The 18845-nt window shown below is 23.9% G+C and overlaps 1 protein-coding gene across 4 annotated transcripts; it reads left to right on the forward strand.

The window, feature by feature from the left end:
• Window positions 1-1075: 1075 nt before the first annotated feature.
• Window positions 1076-13202, forward strand: AGO1 (protein argonaute-1). 4 transcript variants are annotated; one of them, XR_913100.1, is made up of 14 exons: window positions 1076-1237; window positions 3765-3881; window positions 7789-7926; window positions 7985-8265; window positions 8373-8679; window positions 8762-8984; window positions 9062-9209; window positions 9317-9580; window positions 9867-10185; window positions 10265-10616; window positions 10691-11024; window positions 11099-11298; window positions 11375-12008; window positions 12092-13202. XR_913100.1 is itself a non-coding variant. In XM_011507117.1 (13 exons), exons 2-13 carry the CDS (start codon window positions 3770-3772, stop codon window positions 11481-11483), a joined length of 2787 nt encoding a protein of 928 aa, XP_011505419.1. In that variant the 5' UTR covers window positions 1076-1237; window positions 3765-3769; the 3' UTR covers window positions 11484-13202. The 4 variants fall into 4 exon arrangements, 2 of the variants coding, with proteins under 2 accessions (XP_011505419.1, XP_011505420.1); XR_913099.1 differs by having other exon boundaries at window positions 11375-11581; window positions 11714-13202; XM_011507117.1 differs by having other exon boundaries at window positions 11375-13202.
• Window positions 13203-18845: the final 5643 nt, after the last annotated feature.

Genomic DNA, 18845 nt, shown 5'->3' on the forward strand with positions numbered 1-18845 from the left:
ACTTAATGCATGTAAGCGCATACGAATATACAAGACGCACGCTCGCGCACACACACATACGCGCGCGCGCGCGCTCACTAGCTAATGAAGCAACATTTTTAGGAATCAATGAGACAAAGTGTGCATGCTTACGTGCGCAAATGCAAGCACAACATACATAAAGAGACAAAGAAGCAAATAAAAAAAAGAGACAAATAATGCACGGAGATTCTTTTATAGATATAACGGCATTAATCTTAACACTATGCTAACCATTTATAGTTTTTTTTTTATACACGCTTAATGCACAGGAAAAAATACTCAGAAATTTGTATTTTTATAATAAATTAATGGTATATGGTAGACGCGTTCATATCTTCTATATGCAAATAGATTAACCTTTTTCTTTGCTTAACGTTTTATACTAGCTTTTCTACCCAAAGCATTTATTTATAAATTGTTTTTGAATTTTATAAAAAAAATTGTATTCATTTTTATACGCAACTTAATACATTTATCCAAACAGCTTTTATCATGACATATTAATTTATTTATGTAATATTCTAAATTAAATTGGCAATTTTTTTATTAAAATAATTTTTTTTAATTGGTAAAAAATGTAAATTATTACAATGATGATTCTTTAAAGCAAGTTTTAAAATATAATCATAATTAATTCTAATAAAATATTATTTTATATTTAAATAGTGACAAATACAATTTTAAATTTTATCATTAATATTTTCAACAACCATTATATTAGTAAATGAAATAAAATATGAGGGGAATTTAAAATATTTTAATATAATTTTGAGATTTAAAACTTAAACCATAGAATGATAATTACAATTCAATTAAAAAAATTAATTATATATATTATAACCATAACATAAATACAAAATAACTTAAATATAAATACATGTTTATGTGCACTTGTGTGTACCATAATTATTATAAATTTTTACATAATTTTTAAAATTTATTTATTAATACAGGTAAAAAAGCAACTTCTATTTTATTTTTCAGTAAAATAATCACAATTATGCAGTATAATGATAACAATAATTCTTGTTCAAATATAAATTAGTGCAATTTTTGCAAAAATTGTATTACATATGTGAATATAAAATAATCACATACTTGCGGTAAATTAACTCTCACAACTAAAAGGTGTTAAACAAGGACAGCATACAAAGTGATTGGATTTTCTGATAAAGTTTGACATTGTTTTCAGTATTACTCAACAAAAAAGTAAAAGGTAAGTTTATAGTGTGTAATTGTTTGCTTATAGCAGAGATAGGGAAGAATAATAAGATACATATATATATATATATATATATATATATATATATATATATATATATATATTCTTAAGTTATACATGAAAAAGTATACCAAAAATAACCAGAAAGAAGTTTAAGTTAGAGAAGAAAGCATTAAAATCTATAAATAGATAAACTTAAATTTTTAAGATATATTCATGTAGGTTCTGGATATGGAAAGAATTCAATCTAAAATCATTAAAAATAGATACATTATGTAAGTTTATTTATATTTTTACTAATAATATATAGAATTAAAGTAGATGTTATGACATTTGGAATTACATTTTAAGACTTCTCTACAAACACTATATTTATGTAGTAACTACATTAAATTTTGTTGTAAAATATTTATGCATATTATATATGTTATATTTTGAAAATGAATACATTCAGGATTTTATAACACTCAATCTATTGGCTTGATAGTTATAAATCTAGAAAGTATAAAAACGACTAAGATAGTGATAACTACAAAACAAGTAACAAATATGTACCAGGTTTCCTCATCAAAGACATCCGTAAATGCTGGAACATGACTATAAAGTGTATCAATTAATTTCATGCTATAGCCTTTTTCTGGACTCATGTATCCTGACATTTTGAAAAGATCTTTAAAATTCTTATTTATAGCAATGTAAAATGAAGGTAGAAATCAGTGGCTGTTTTTTTTCAATTAAAAGTTTAAAGTTTTTTAACACCTAAGTATACTCACTTTACTTAAAATATAATTTATTTAAAACTTTACAATAATTTTTTCTGGTAAATAAATACGAGTATTAAAAAAAACAGATAATTTCAACATTCATAAGTATTGCGGGCATTTAATGTAAACAGTGTCATATTTTGTAAATTTTTATTTTACCACATATTGTTCAAAGAGTTATGTAATTGACGATAATTTAATCAATCTATTTTTAGTATTCCAATTTTAAAAATTCATTTATTTTAAATTCTTTTTTCCTCTTTTTTTAATAATTATTGGTGCTTGCTCGGTTAAATCGCGAGTACTAACGTATTTGTTAAAAAGAGTTAAAAGTTCAAGAGCTGTTAAATTAGTAGATTTAAGGATTAATTTTTCTTCATTTCCTGTAACAAAGTAAAATAAATAATACAAATAAACTATTTTATAAAATTCATATTTAATTTAGTAATTATATAAATGTAATATATAGATTTATCAGATTAAATGTTGTAATTCATAATTAAAACAGGATTAGATTAAATTTAAATTCAACCCATAGTAATACAATTTCAATAAATTTAAATTACATTTTTTTTAAATATAATGTTTTACAATTTTTCTTGTATTTATTATTTATTTCATAAAAGTTTATATGCAGAACTCAAAGTTACTTTTTTAAATATTTACAAACTAAAATAAAACTGTATTTACTTATGCACCTACGTGAATATGCACATGTGTAAATATAATAATCATAGAATTTTAATATAATCTAATATTTTTCAAATTACGTTATTAATAAGCAAATCGAAATAAGTGATAAATGATACAAGACTGTTAAATATTGAAACGGTTTAAACTATTACATAATTTTTTTATAAATTATTTACAAAAAACGGTATATTACTTTTAAAAATTTTGTATGAAGTATATAATATTTCTGTAATTATTTTAAGATAGTTGGAAAAATTTATTATATTCATGTATTATAATTTTTTAAATATAATACTACGAAAATTCAATCAGTGTGACAAATGAAATAACTATATTATACGCAATAGTATTTAAATATAAAGCTCCTTAAAAATACTTTGTAATATTGTAATTACAAGAAATTAATATAAAGAAAAATATTCTACGAGATAACTACTAAATTTATTTGAAATTCTATTTTTTATTTTGTTAATGAATGTTCTTAAAATACTCAATATTTTAATTGACTAAATATAATCCATCATAATAATAGATAGAAATTTCTGAAAAAAATCTTTAGAATTTATTTAAATTTAAATAAAGACTAATTTTTTTACGAAATACGTTTAATAATTATATATCTTTTTATGTAATAGTATTTTTATTTTTCTACTATTTATATACTAATAAACTCACCAAAATTACATACAACTACTGGATCTGAACGATCGCACACAATTTCCGTTTTAAGAAAACACGATGGATTAGTAGATAAAACTTTCGGTGATGATAAATAATATAGGAAATCTCTGAAAAGATCATAAAATTGAGTATTAATTCTGTTTTATTTAAAACATATAATTTAAAAACTATTGAAAAATAAAAATATTGCGAGTATAATTAATTATATATTAAAGCTTTCAAAATATTACATTTTCCTTGTTATATATTTATTGGATTTTTATGAAATCGCATAATAAAATTAGTTTAAAAAAAAAAATTTTTAAATATTTTTTAAAGGAAGTATAATGAATTGTACTGTTTCAATAATATCTAAAATATTATATTATAAATGATTTTTTCAGTAATCATGGCTCAAATGGAACAACAATTACCAATTCCAGTACCGGATTTAAGTACGCTACGCATAACTACAGCAGTATCTATGCTTGGTAAAGCATACGGTTGTGGCCAATGCACAGGTAAGTAATACTTATTGTTTGTTTTTATATATTATTCTTTATTATTTTTGAAAAATATGAAATCTATGACTGACATATTCCAAAAATTAAGTAAAAATCATTAACAATAAATATATTATATTATATATCTCACTGTATAAATATAAAAGCACTTTAATTGTGTTCTTCATTTAATACTTTTATAACATTTAAAATAGAGTATTACCCCAAAAATTCATCTTCAAAATAATGTAAAATACAATCATACGTATTTCGTATTATAAAAATATTAAAATAATATGAGTACTATAGATTCAAATTTAGTAATATTTTAGTTAATTATAATAACGTTTGAGTAAATATAGTGTAATTAAATTTCACTTAAAACATAGTTTGTATATAAAGACTTTTTTTTTCATTTTTGATTAATTTCGAATACTTTGTGAAATTCACATACAATTATATGCTGAACAAATGTTTATTTCCCTTAAAACATAATTGTATTAAAATCATTTTCCTTTTTTATGTTTTTTATATGTTATAGGGATAATGTAAATTATTTTCATCGATAATGATATTTTAAATAAAAATAAATTGAATTATTATTTAGTATATAACATATTCTATTGTCAATTAATTTGAGGTATAAATCTTGTATTCAATTGATTTTTAATATTGTAAATAAATTAAAAATTAAAACTTTATAACAACTATTTTTACTAATAATTCTAATATTGCATTATTTATCAAATAACAATTTAGAATAATTTATTTACTTTTTACGTAATAATAAGAATATCAAATAATTTTTGTAAGTATTTAACATTAAAAAATTATTTTAATATTATAAAGCAGATTTTATGTATATAAAATTTTATAAATACAATAGATATAACGATTAACAATTCATTACGATTTTAGAAATATAAATTATTTGTTATTAATTTTTTTTATTATATTAAGTTTAAATAAATAATTAAAGTAGTATGTATAATCAAAATTAACAAAACTAATTACGGATCGGTAATAAGTTATTTGAAGATAATAATTTTAATGCATAAAAATATAGTTTATTCTAAATATTTACTTTTAAAAATTTTTGTTCAGTCAGCATATTAGTATAATATAGTGGTTAAATAAAAGCATAAATGTACTGCTCTGAAGTTTTCCTTTTGAATAGAACTATAGATGCCTGTATTGAAGCGTTGAGGCAATGAAGATTTATTAGGAAAGAAATAGGCTGAGCCAATGAATCTACACGCTTATGAGTTATTTTAGAAGTATACCTGGTATGAACTCTGATCGAAATTTTGTCCTCTTTGACTCCTCCAAAAATCGAACCTATTCATCATTAGTTTTAGAATTCATGCTTTGATTCAGTGAAAAAACTTCTTGGTCAAAAGTATTTGGTTTATACACGACTAATATAACTAAATTGCTAATGATACTAAGCTCGGAGGTTCTCACTAATAAAAGACAAAAAGCGGAGCAGTCGTATTTAGTTGTATTCAATACGCATGCGCATATTATTGACGTCACAAATGTAAACCGATTTATGATTCTAGTCGACAAATTTAATAATCTAGTATTTTTTAGTATATTTTATTATAACTTATCATAACAAACCATTTGAAACTTAAATTGTTCGCAAATATTTTATATTCATGTAACTTTTTTGATAATTCAACATTATCAAATGCTTAGTTACTTAATTTATTAATAAAATTAACACGAGACATAATGTTTCATATTATTGGTTATTCATATATTACTATTTATTTACTATTTTATTGACATCTCTTCTCAATGATTCTAATTAAATTTATATATTTTGGAAAAGAACTAACCTCGTTTCCATAACCTTCTTATGGAAAGGATCAAAACGAACGGTGATATTTTTTAATGGTCCTAGCTTAATAAGTTTGATTTGTTTTGAAAGAGCGCCGATCAATCCACCACTTTTAGACCGACATCCACTAAATGATATAGACATTTTTAACAGCTTCTATGAACTAGAAAGCAGTATTATTTATTAATCCGCATGTCATTTTATTTAATAGTTATATATTCAACATATTTTTCTAATAATTGCAATACTTTTATTCAAGAAGTAGTAGAGCGTATATAATATACTAAATTAATAATGTGTCATTATAAAGTTCATTTTTATTATTATGTTCGAAGTTTTATATTATATTGTAATGTCTAGTTACCAAAAATTATCATGTGAAGAGAGCAACTGAACTGCTAGTTCGAACTTCTAAACAATAATGCATAACAGAGTAACACTGTCGATAAGTGAGGTATAACTGCAAGATATAAGTTTTTGCGACGTTGCCATGATTCTATTTGAATCTCACATCCTCACCTTTGTTCTTCCTTCCAACGTTGCTATTTACTTTCTTAAGTTTATGGTGTAGCACACACTAACTATAAATGTAAAAATTACATATAAAGTTCAGTTACTTATAATTAAATCATACAGTATTTATTTTAATTGAAATATATTAATACACACTTTTTGTATTAAAACAAATATTTATACATTTTTATTTAATTTATATTTATTAAATTATCTCATTTTTATTTAATATTTAACGATATTTTAAAATGCTTTTTTCAAGCGCCTTAATATAAAATTTTATGGATTGAAACCGGATTAAATATTAATAAAATATAATATTAAAATTTAATATAAATTATAAAATATTAAGTAAGTTTAAAAAGCAATAAATGAAATATTATAAATATTTAATTACACTCCAATGTATAGAAATTTTATATTCCTGAATTATATATGTGTATGTAAATCATTTATTAAAAAAAATAAAAACACTCGTTAAGGAGCTGAAATGCAGGGTAACTTTTCAATTATCTTATAATAAATAAACAATTACTAAGGTGTTCAACAATCTGTACATATGCAAGAATAAAATATATAACACATAATTAAAAGTTTGAAGAGTTAGCTTATAAACTATTAATTCCAAAAGCGTCGTACTCATAAGCAGTGTAAGATAGTAGTAAAATAGTGACATATACTTTTCCTAGCAATGCTTACAAGAACGCAGGCGAGTTGACCAATGAAACACGTGAATACTCGAGCGTTCAAAATGTTTATAACTTGAAGGATTGAAGGTTGGTAGTAGTGCATGGAGCACCTGCAGAGTGCAGGCAGCAGTAGCTTGTATTTCTATCCCTCGGTGTTTAGAGACAGGGTAATTTAAGAGTGTGTTGTGCGAAATTACGCTGTGCGAGAAGTGGGTCCTCATTCTTTTGATTCAAGTTTTTATTTAATAGTGGGCAGCGGCTACAGAGCCATCATATTCACTGACTATGTATCCTGTAGCACCGCGTGAGTATTATATTTGTGAGCTAATGACTGAAGCAAAAGAGAGCGTATGAGATGATTGTACATGTGAATTAAGTGAGGCCAAGAAAGTGCGCAGTTACTGCTTACATCTTAATTTCGTAGGATCATTATTTAACTAACAAAACCCTTTATCTCAGTTCTTCAATATAAAGACGGAGCATAGACGCTCTGCACTCTTTCTTGATGACGCGCTCGTTCATGCGTTCTCTCCTTCTCTCTCACTCATTCGCTTGCTTACTCAAACTTACTTTGTCCTTCTTGCTCTTTCGTATGCTTGCTTGTCTTCTATCGTTTATAAGCTGCCCAGAATGACCCCGAATGAACTTGTCGCTCACCTGGCGCATGTGTTGTGAAAGGACTTTTAAGGGTATAGATTACAAATAAACGAACTCACATTAATAATGAGTATACAGTGTAATACTGATGGTTTTGTATATACACTATTAACTGCACTACTCCAGTATAAAATATCAAGTGTCCATGTGTTGTCATACCTAGCCTGTCACCAGTTATGTTATTCTACTTTTCTTATAATTCCAACCTTTATGTTTATAGCCCCTCCATCAGGGCCCACAACAAGCACTGCTGTAGGGGCTGCTGGAAGCACTGGAAGTAGTGTTGTAGCTCCCAGTACACTGGGCTTGGTTCCTACGCAGCAAACACATACTCCTCCTCAGCCTCCTGATCTACCTAGTAAGTTTTTTTATGTTAAAATACTAAAATAATAATTAATCAATGTGATTTTTATTAGTGTTTGCATGTCCACGAAGGCCAAATATTGGTCGAGAAGGACGAGTAATTGGTTTGAGGGCCAATCATTTTCAAATTACTATGCCACGTGGTTTTGTTCATCATTATGACATAAACATTCAACCTGATAAATGTCCACGGAAAGTTAATAGAGAAATAATTGAAACTATGGTACATGCTTACAGTAAAATATTTGGAACTCTAAAACCTGTGTTTGATGGTAGAAATAATTTATATACTCGGGACCCTTTACCAATTGGTACTGACAAATTAGAGTTAGAGGTAAATATAGTGCATATATATTTAAAATGTTTTTTAGTAAATTTAGTAAATTTAGTAAATAGTAAACTATTTAAATAATGAGTAAGTTTCTAATTATTTATCTATAGGTAATACTGCCTGGAGAAGGTAAAGATAGAGTATTCAGAGTGGTAATCAAATGGGTAGCACAAGTTTCTTTATTTGCTCTTGAAGAAGCTTTAGAGGGAAGAACTAGGCAGATTCCTTATGATGCAATTCTTGCTTTGGATGTAGTTATGAGACATCTTCCTTCTATGACTTACACACCTGTTGGAAGATCGTTTTTTAGTAGTCCAGATGGCTATTATCATCCACTAGGTGGTGGTAGAGAAGTATGGTTTGGTTTCCATCAATCTGTAAGACCATCCCAATGGAAAATGATGCTGAATATTGATGGTAAACTTGTTTATTACAATGTTTATTTGATTACATATGATTTCTTAAATGAAATACTAATATAATTTATTTATTTCTATAGTATCTGCTACTGCTTTCTATAAAGCACAACCAGTAATAGAGTTTATGTGTGAAGTTCTTGATATACGTGACATAAATGAACAAAGAAAACCATTAACTGATTCACAAAGAGTAAAATTTACCAAGGAAATTAAAGGACTTAAAATTGAAATTACACATTGTGGTACAATGAGAAGAAAATACAGAGTTTGCAATGTTACTCGTAAACCAGCTCAAATGCAATCGTAAGTATATATTATATTTTAATATTTTTTAATGTTAATGAATTATTTTCTTCTTAAAAAAATAATTTACTTTACAGATTTCCCTTACAATTAGAAAATGGACAAACTGTTGAATGTACAGTTTCTAAATACTTTTTAGATAAATACAAAATGAAATTACGTTATCCACATCTTCCGTGCCTTCAAGTTGGTCAAGAACATAAACATACATATTTACCTTTAGAGGTATATTACATTTATTTTTATTTAAATTGTATATATTTGATTCTATGTATCTTTTATTAATCTTCCATCTTTATTGCAAAATTTATTAAATACTTCATGTTTTATAGGTTTGTAATATTGTAGCTGGGCAACGATGTATAAAAAAATTAACAGATATGCAAACATCAACAATGATAAAGGCTACAGCTCGTTCAGCTCCTGATCGTGAAAGAGAAATAAATAATCTTGTACGGCGAGCAGATTTCAATAATGATTCATATGTTCAAGAATTTGGCCTTACTATTTCTAATAATATGATGGAAGTTAGAGGACGAATTTTGCCCCCACCAAAACTGCAATATGGAGGGCGCGTTAGTTCCATCACTGGGCAGGTGAAAAACTTATCGTTCCATATAAACAATTGTTACACCTTACGTATGTATCTTAAATAAATTGGGGATCTAATGATTTTTTAATTATATAAAATTATGAAAAGTGTAGATGTTTTATTATTTATATATTTAAATATTTATTATTAATTGTTGCTAAATTACTAATGAAAAGATTTAAAATCTTGTTATTTATATTTATACACGTAAAAACTTCATAATATTATTTCATGTTATTATTTTACATAAGTTTTTAATTCAATAAAAAATTATTCGTTTTTCTTTAAAGACAAAACAACAAGCACTGCCTAATCAAGGTGTTTGGGACATGCGTGGAAAACAATTTTTTACAGGAGTTGAAATACGAGTATGGGCTATAGCATGTTTTGCTCCTCAACGAACAGTTCGAGAAGATGCATTACGGGCATTTACGTCGCAGCTCCAAAAAATTAGTAATGATGCTGGAATGCCAATTATAGGTCAACCTTGTTTCTGTAAATATGCTACTGGACCTGATCAAGTAGAACCTATGTTTAGATATTTAAAATCGACCTTTCAAGCTTTGCAACTTGTTTGTGTAGTTCTACCTGGAAAAACTCCAGTATATGGTAAAAATTTTATTTACAATATTAACTAGATTTAAATAAGTCAATGTTACATATAAAAAATTATTTGTTAATTATGTAGCTGAAGTAAAAAGAGTTGGAGATACTTTATTAGGAATGGCAACTCAATGCGTACAAGCTAAAAATGTTAATAAAACTTCACCACAAACTTTATCAAATTTGTGTTTGAAAATTAACGTCAAACTAGGTGGAATTAACAGTATTTTAGTACCAAGTATTAGGCCAAAAGTTTTTAATGAACCTGTCATATTCCTTGGTGCTGATGTAACACATCCTCCTGCTGGTGATAATAAAAAACCTAGTATAGCTGCAGTTGTAGGTAGCATGGATGCTCATCCATCTCGATATGCAGCCACTGTAAGAGTTCAACAGCATAGACAAGAAATAATTCAAGAATTGAGTTCTATGGTCAGGTAAAGTATTTTGATATAAATAAATATTTATTATATATGAATAAAATTGATTTATTATCTCTACTTTTTAATAGAGAACTTCTTGTCATGTTTTACAAGAGTACAGGAGGTTATAAACCACACAGAATTATTTTATATCGTGATGCCGTATCTGAAGGTCAGTTTTTACATGTCCTTCAACATGAACTTACAGCTATTCGTGAAGCTTGCATTAAGCTTGAAGCAGATTATAGACCTGGTATAACTTTTATTGTTGTCCAAAAACGTCATCATACACGACTTTTTTGTGCGGATAAAAAAGAACAAAGCGGTAAAAGTGGAAATATTCCAGCTGGAACAACAGTTGATGTTTGCATTACACATCCAACAGAATTTGATTTTTACCTTTGTAGTCATCAAGGAATTCAGGTAAAACTATTTAAACATGTTTTAACTTTGTTTTTGTTAAACGAAAAAAAAAAATTTTCTTAATACTATTATAGGGAACATCAAGACCATCCCATTATCATGTACTTTGGGATGATAATCACTTTGAAAGTGATGAGTTGCAGTGTCTTACGTACCAGCTATGTCATACATATGTAAGGTGTACAAGATCTGTTAGTATACCAGCACCAGCTTATTATGCGCATTTGGTTGCTTTTCGAGCTAGATATCATCTTGTTGAAAAAGAACATGATAGGTCAGTACATATTTGATTTTAATTCTTTCATCAAAGTCAATTATAAATTATTTATTTAAAATTACTACTTTAATAGTGGAGAAGGATCTCATCAATCAGGATGCAGTGAAGATAGGACACCTGGTGCAATGGCAAGAGCAATAACAGTTCATGCAGATACCAAAAGAGTTATGTATTTTGCATAAACGTTATATTACGATGTTGAAGCTCTCGTCAGGCCAAAGAAAAGAAAAAAGTTAAATACTTGGCAGTTTTAAGCCAAATAATCTTGTGTCTTAAATAAGTAAGTGAGCTATAGGAATAAGGCACAGCCAGTAGGCTATTCCTCTTGGAAATATATTCTTGGATGGCCAATTTTTTTACATTTTTTTCTTTCTGGGAAAGATTTTTACAAATCGTAATTTTCAATTTGCAGTTTCAATGCAATTTAAGTTTAGAAATGGCATAATCATGAATTTTATTTGAAAGAATTTATTTACTTTTGAAATAATTGGTTTTTTTTGTGAACAATAAATTTTGGTAAAAGTAGATTTTAATTACCAAATGGGTGCTTTTAGTTGATTATTATTTTAGATTAGACTATTAAACGCCATGCAAGTTTTGCATGTGCACATACAAATACGCTTATATTTCTCAAAAAGACATCCATGTCTAGCATTTGTACAATAAAAGATTGTATTTGGTGACAAAGTCCCGCAAATCAATAATGTGTAAGTAGATAATTTAACATAAAACTATAGTGGCTATAATTTTGTGGTTTAAAACTTAATTACTCATCTTGATCTCTTATAAGCTACCTGTGTGCCTTTAGTAATTTAATTGGCATATACATTTTATCAGAAGAACGAAAAAATTGGCCATCACAAGATAAACTTTACGGCATGGATAAGAGCTACACAAAGGGACAGTAAAAATTTAAAAGAACTATCAGGATAAATTTTACAAATTGCATTATATTGATGGCCAAGCGCATCATAAATTATTATCAAATGATTATGCAATAAAAGTACATTAGTATCAAGACTGGTTCAAGGATTTAATAATGTAAAGAGTATGAAACAAAACTTCAAGTTATAAAGTATAATACACCACAGAACTCAAGCCCAATTGTAAGGTCCTTTCATTGCATATTTTTCTGATTATATAACAGGCGGTTTTATCCATTTCTCTTTCAATTGGATAAACTATCGGTACAATTTGTTTTAATAATAATTTGGTACAATAAATATTTGAACAAAGATAAATTCTAATATGTATTATTGTACAGTTAACAATTTCATGTGAAGTATGGAAAGGACCTTAATATATTAATATCATATTTATTATAGTTTTTTAATATTATAATACCTACGTTAAGTCTAGTTTCACAAAATTAAGACAATTTGTAAGGTATTTTTGTATAGGAAACTGAAAATGTAACATAAAGAGATGTTCGCCTCTTTATCATTATATTTGTTTTGCAGTTTTATTAGTACTTTAAGTAAAGCTCTATAGAGCATTATTGGCAGCAGTAGTAATAATGCCAGCGAGCGTGTGTAACAATGAAAATCATGTATGTATTGACAAGAAATTATATCACTCATGCAAATCAACAGCATGAATGCAAAATAAAACGGAGCCAAAATAATATCTTATAAGATAATGTAAAGTTATAAGTATTATAAATAATTTTGTGCGAGTGGTGTTGATTTTTTAATGTGTTATTTAGTGCTAACTTAAGATTAGCAAAAACAAAAATTTCTACCTTCATTGAAACTTGTAAAATTTAGGTAGAAAACAGCAAATTATTAGAAACGGATAGTAATTATCTATTTTTATTAATTTTAATTAATATCTAAAGCTATCAAAAATTGTTTATAAAGTAATTATAAAATAAAATCATTCAATAACTTTTGTAATGATATCTATAATTCGAGATTGTTCATATTTTATATGAATGATAAATACTGATAAAATATTACGCTTCAGGAAAATTTTATTTGAATGCAGTTTTTTTAAACTATGTTAAATTAATCAAATTTTTATGAATTAAATTGATACTATTTTTTTATTTAAATATAAATAAAGATCTTAATTTTCTGTTTAATACTTATATATAAAAGATTTATTATACAATAATTTTATTGAAACAATGATAAAGTATACTGCTAAAATTATTTTAAGAAAATATATATGCCTAACATTTAATATCATTGTTTTACTGATTCAATACTGAATGATAGTTTATGATATAAAAATTCTTATTTTTATATATTTTTGAATAGATAATGGTGTATGATGTTAATTTTATTACAATTTTTCAATTATATTTCAAATACTTATACTTATAATATTTTCAAAATTGATATTTTAAATACAGCAACCAAAGTATTTGTTATGTTTTATCAGTAATATAATTTGAAGTTAATTGCATAGAAATTTTGGTAAAGTTTATTTTTAAAATACAATTTTTTAAGTATTCATTTCATTTTTGTTAGTAATTTTATGAATTATTTCCTATAAAGCTATTTTGTTTTCATTTTCACAATATTTGTTTTTATATAAACGTTCAATAATTTTCTTATAAATATTTCTTATTTATAATATGCTTCAGACAAATATATTAATGTAATATAATTGTTTAAAATCATGTAAAATAGTGAAATAAGAACATTATGAAAGACCTATACACTAGATTGTTATATTATTTTAATTATAAATAAAACTATAGACAGTTATTCAGTATAATCAGTGAAACAGAAATAATGAAAACCATTATATTTGCACTGGCCAATAGGTATAAGTAGAAACTTGAAGCATAAATTTTGTTAATGTAAAATATTTATTAAAAGAAAGATTTTGTCAGTCATTTCAGTTTTCTGTATGTTTTATAATGTGTATACTTCATTTACTAATTTTATTAGAATAATTTAAACCATTGCTACTTACAAGAATTTATTACAGCATTCAACTTTTCTAAACATAAAATATTTTCATGTGAAAAAAATTTCGTTATTTTTTAATTCAAATAATACTTTATTTAATTGACTTATTTTCATTATTTAATTTTCATTAAAAAACAGTCAAGCGCAATTAGTCTATTTAAGATACCATAAAAAATTTGTTAATTAATAACTTGTGAATTTTCTTTATAATTCTACATATAATCATTATTATAATTTATATATAAATTATGTATAAATATTTGCGTAATTATGTTTTGAGCGTAAGTTAAAATACTACGCGTTTGCACGAAGATTAAAGAATCTTTATCTTTGTGGCGCTAATGATGATTAGTAGGAGTTTGAAATAATTTACTACTACCTGGTTTAGTCAACTGTGAAAAGAATGTTACTCCTATTAGTTATGTAATCAAATGTTGCTGAAGATGTTTTTACTGTTGGCAATTTTAATGGAACATTTATTTTTTTAATACTGATGAAAATTTTCTTGTGTTCACTGTTTTTTCTGGAACATTGTTTTGGTCATAATTTCTTGTAGTAATATTTAATTAAAATATTGATTATTTATTATCTTTTTATTGAAAATTTACAAAAAATATTGATGCAAACATATAGCATCATTTTCATATTGGTTTCATCAATAAACTATTTATTATTTTTAAGAGAATGTGCAAGTCTTAGAACCCATGGTCATGTTCATACTAAATTATTAAGTGATGTTTCAATGTACTTTATTTCTCATAGAAACTACTCAATATTTATTTACTAATTAAATTTATAAATATACCTTCAATAATTTTGATCAAATGGAAAATTAATTTAGCCCATGTAATTAAAATTTTGATTTATTTTATTTTAATTTAATGTAATTGATATTCATTTATAGACTTACACTTTTTTCTTTTGATAAATAATATTTGAAATGTACATTTTTTAATTTTTTAAAGAAAATTCCCATTAAAAACTCATTTCCTTATAATGTAAAATAATTAAAAAATCATATGACATTGATCGATTTCGTTCTAGGTAAGGAATAGTTGTGTATAAATGATACAGTTTATTAAAACATAAATCTGTATGGTCACATAATGCTGTAGTTTTGAATTTACTTAAGGTCATATAATATTCTAATAATTGGATAAATCATTCAATTAGTACAATAATCATGTTTATCTATTTCATAAAAAGATTGTGTAAGAAATGAAAAATTAACAATTTTTTTTTAAGAAAAATGACATCACAAAACTAGAGGTATTTTATTGTAATATTAGAAATGCAATAAAACAGATGTTTCTATCCATTTTTGTTAACCATCTAAAATAAATTTTCCAATTATGCAAAATAATATTTTCAGGTATTTGTTAGAATATTGTAATTAGTATATTTCATACATGTAAAAATTTTAAACACCTTATGTACAATGCATTTTTTATGTCTATTAATAAATATTTGTATTTCCAAATTCTTTAAAAAGCTATTAATATTGGAGTTATGTAGGAATGTAAAAACAAGATAATATAAAATCTCAATAATAATTAAAATTACTACAGGATGAAACTAATCAACTAATATAAAAATTCAATCTTGAATACTACAAGTGCCTGGCTGTTAAACAGTTAGTGTAGGAATTTTATTTAAATACTAAAAATATTCAATACTGCAGAAAATAAATTCAAGATCTATTTACATTCATAAAATATATTATAACTTGAATTTGAAAAATAATTTAACATTTTAAATTTTTATTTAGAATATTTAAGGTGAGTCTTCATGAAATCAATTTTTTGAAATATAAATACAAATTAAAATAATTTCAAATATAGATAAAAACTTTATTCTTAAGTTAATATAGAAAATTAATAATTTTAAATTAACTAATATATTACAAAATGTTTACAAAATATGATGAATGAAGCATATATAAATAAAAAATATTGAAGAATTAATATTTAATTCTATTTTAATCTATTTAAATAAAATATGAAGTATGTTATTTAACGGTTTATATAATATTCATTGTAAAATAATGTTTTCACAGTTAAAAAATATATTTTTCAAATATACAATATATAGTATATGCTATTTTTGTTAAATTATAGCATAAGGAGATTTTATAATCTATTTATATATGAACATTGAAAAAATGCAATGAAACATTTTAAATTATTGATTCCCAAGAATTGGAGACTCACCTACGCAAAGTATAAGTTATTAAATATGTGCAATCATGAACTTAAAATAAATTTATTTTATTGTCTTTTTAGTTATTATATTATTCATAGTATAAATAACTAATTAAATAGATATTAGTTATAAAATAAATATATTCTAAAAGTATAAACGTCATTTTAAATATTTGTTGGTATTTTCATAAAGCTAAGGGAATTTGATTAATTCTGTTAAGATTATGTATATGCGCACGCGCCCGTGTGTGTGCACGCATACTTGTGCATGCATAGATAATAATAAAAATGCTTCTTTATTAACTTACAATTATTAACAATTTTCACACAAATTTGTTCGGTGTAAATTAAATCCCCATATTAATGAACATAGCATATTGTAATCTCTCTTTCATCATACTTTTAAATAATAATTGTTATTAAGATAATCTAAATAATGTTAGTATTGTTATTAATAGTGTTAAAATGATAATACAAAAATATTAATTAGGATACATGAATTTTTTTTTGTATTATCATTAATCTAGTTTAATGCATTTTGGAATAAGCAAAAGCATATGTATTTATTACAAAATTGTTATATTATAATGCCTCTTTAATAATATTTAAATTAACACATTAAATTGCTATAATTTTAAATTGAATTTAATTACTAAACTTGATGTTATCCATACTGTAATCCATATAACATAAGCGTGGAATATTGAAAAAACTAATGTATTAATAACAAAATATAATTTATTAATTATTTAAATTAATGTAAATAGGTACTAAAATATATAATGTACGTCTTTATATTACATGTAATTTTAATTTAAGTAAATGATTTTAAAAAAATTAAATATTAACTAATAAATAAAAAACAAAAATATCGTTTAAAAGATGACACAAGTACATTGGTATCAAATATTGATGAAATTGCATAACGATATTTATTAAAAATTATATAACATTCTATCGTTCAGAATGTAAATTATAATTAGATAAGATATAATTTTTTCAATGTAATTTAATTTATAATATAGAAATTATACATTCTATTCTCGATTTAAATGATTCATTTATCAATATAAAAACGTTTACCTATTATATATATATATATATATTATAGCTAAAAATAATTTATGTTTATACTTAAAACAGTTTTCAAATTCTAAATAATATAACCTGGAAATAATTACATAAATATTTCTTATAATACATGTAAAACAAAAGAAATAATTAAAAGAAGCAGTATTACTTCTTAGAATAAATAAAATTCCTTCGTAATTAGGAAAATTTTTTATATAATAAGCAATTACAATAGTAGGATAAAATCGATTTTATAAATGAATAAAAAGTTATACACAAATAATATATAATTTTAATTCAAATAAATATCTTAAAGAAAAGTAAATATTAATTAATAAACAAGAAATATTTTTAAAAAGCTGATACAAATATATAGATTTACAACATTAACAAAAGTACATAAAAGAATTTAAAGATAATTTGTGACATCTATTGAAGTACATATTACATAATCAATATAAAGATGTAAAATAATTTAATTTTATATAACATAACTTAATTTTTACAAATAATACTGCAATATATCGAACAAATGGAAAATTGATAAATTTTCATAAATAACACTAAATGAAAAGAAAAAATTTTATATCAATATAAAATTTTCCAAAGAAATTTTTTCTGATATTTGTACTACTTACTATATTATAATTTATTGAATGAATTATAAATATAAATAATATTTTAATCAATAATTTTTATTTAAAAGAGTTTTGATACTTTTAACGATTAAGATTAATATTTAATACTTTTATACACGTAAAAAATAAATTTCGTTTTTTGCTTTTTTAATAATACATATTAATTATATATTTATTTTTTAATCTTTATTTTAATAAAAGAAATAACATTTTATTTACTGTGCAAACACATTATTGATAATAATGTATGTTAATAAAGTAAATAAAATCATATAATTAAATAAAAATTTTATTTGTTTGAAAAATGATATACATAAATATTCTACGATTAAGAAATGATCATTTAATTTTAAAATTTGTTAAAAGATCATTTGAGCAATTATAAAATAACAACCAAACTTTCTACAATTTATGAAATAAAAATCATATTTACAATAATTAAAATAATATAAACTATAGTGCATCTGACATCCATCAATTTTAAATGTAACTAAGAAAGTAGATTATATTATTCATTAATATCTAGTATGTTGTGTTCATATATTTATAAAAAAAAAATTTATATTTATAGTATAGTATGGATATAAATATTTAAGCTCAAACTTTACTTGAAAATAATGTTTTATTAATTCTGAGTATTAAGTATTTAAATATTGGAATACAAATATTTGTTACTAAAATAACATTAATATCCAAGATCAATTAGATTAATT

The sequence above is a fragment of the Ceratosolen solmsi genome, unplaced genomic scaffold (assembly GCF_000503995.2).
Source record: "Ceratosolen solmsi marchali unplaced genomic scaffold, CerSol_1.0 scaffold6, whole genome shotgun sequence".
NCBI lineage: Eukaryota > Metazoa > Arthropoda > Insecta > Hymenoptera > Agaonidae > Ceratosolen > Ceratosolen solmsi.

Excerpts from the sequence above, each read along its gene's own strand:
- AGO1 (XM_011507117.1), top strand. The coding sequence starts at position 3,770 with ATGGCTCAAATGGAACAACAATTACCAATTCCAGTACCGGATTTAAGT. Across the intron at positions 8,680-8,761 it reads AATGATGCTGAATATTGATG|TATCTGCTACTGCTTTCTAT; the intron begins GTAAACTTGTTT and ends TTATTTCTATAG. Across the intron at positions 10,617-10,690 it reads GAATTGAGTTCTATGGTCAG|AGAACTTCTTGTCATGTTTT; the intron begins GTAAAGTATTTT and ends ACTTTTTAATAG.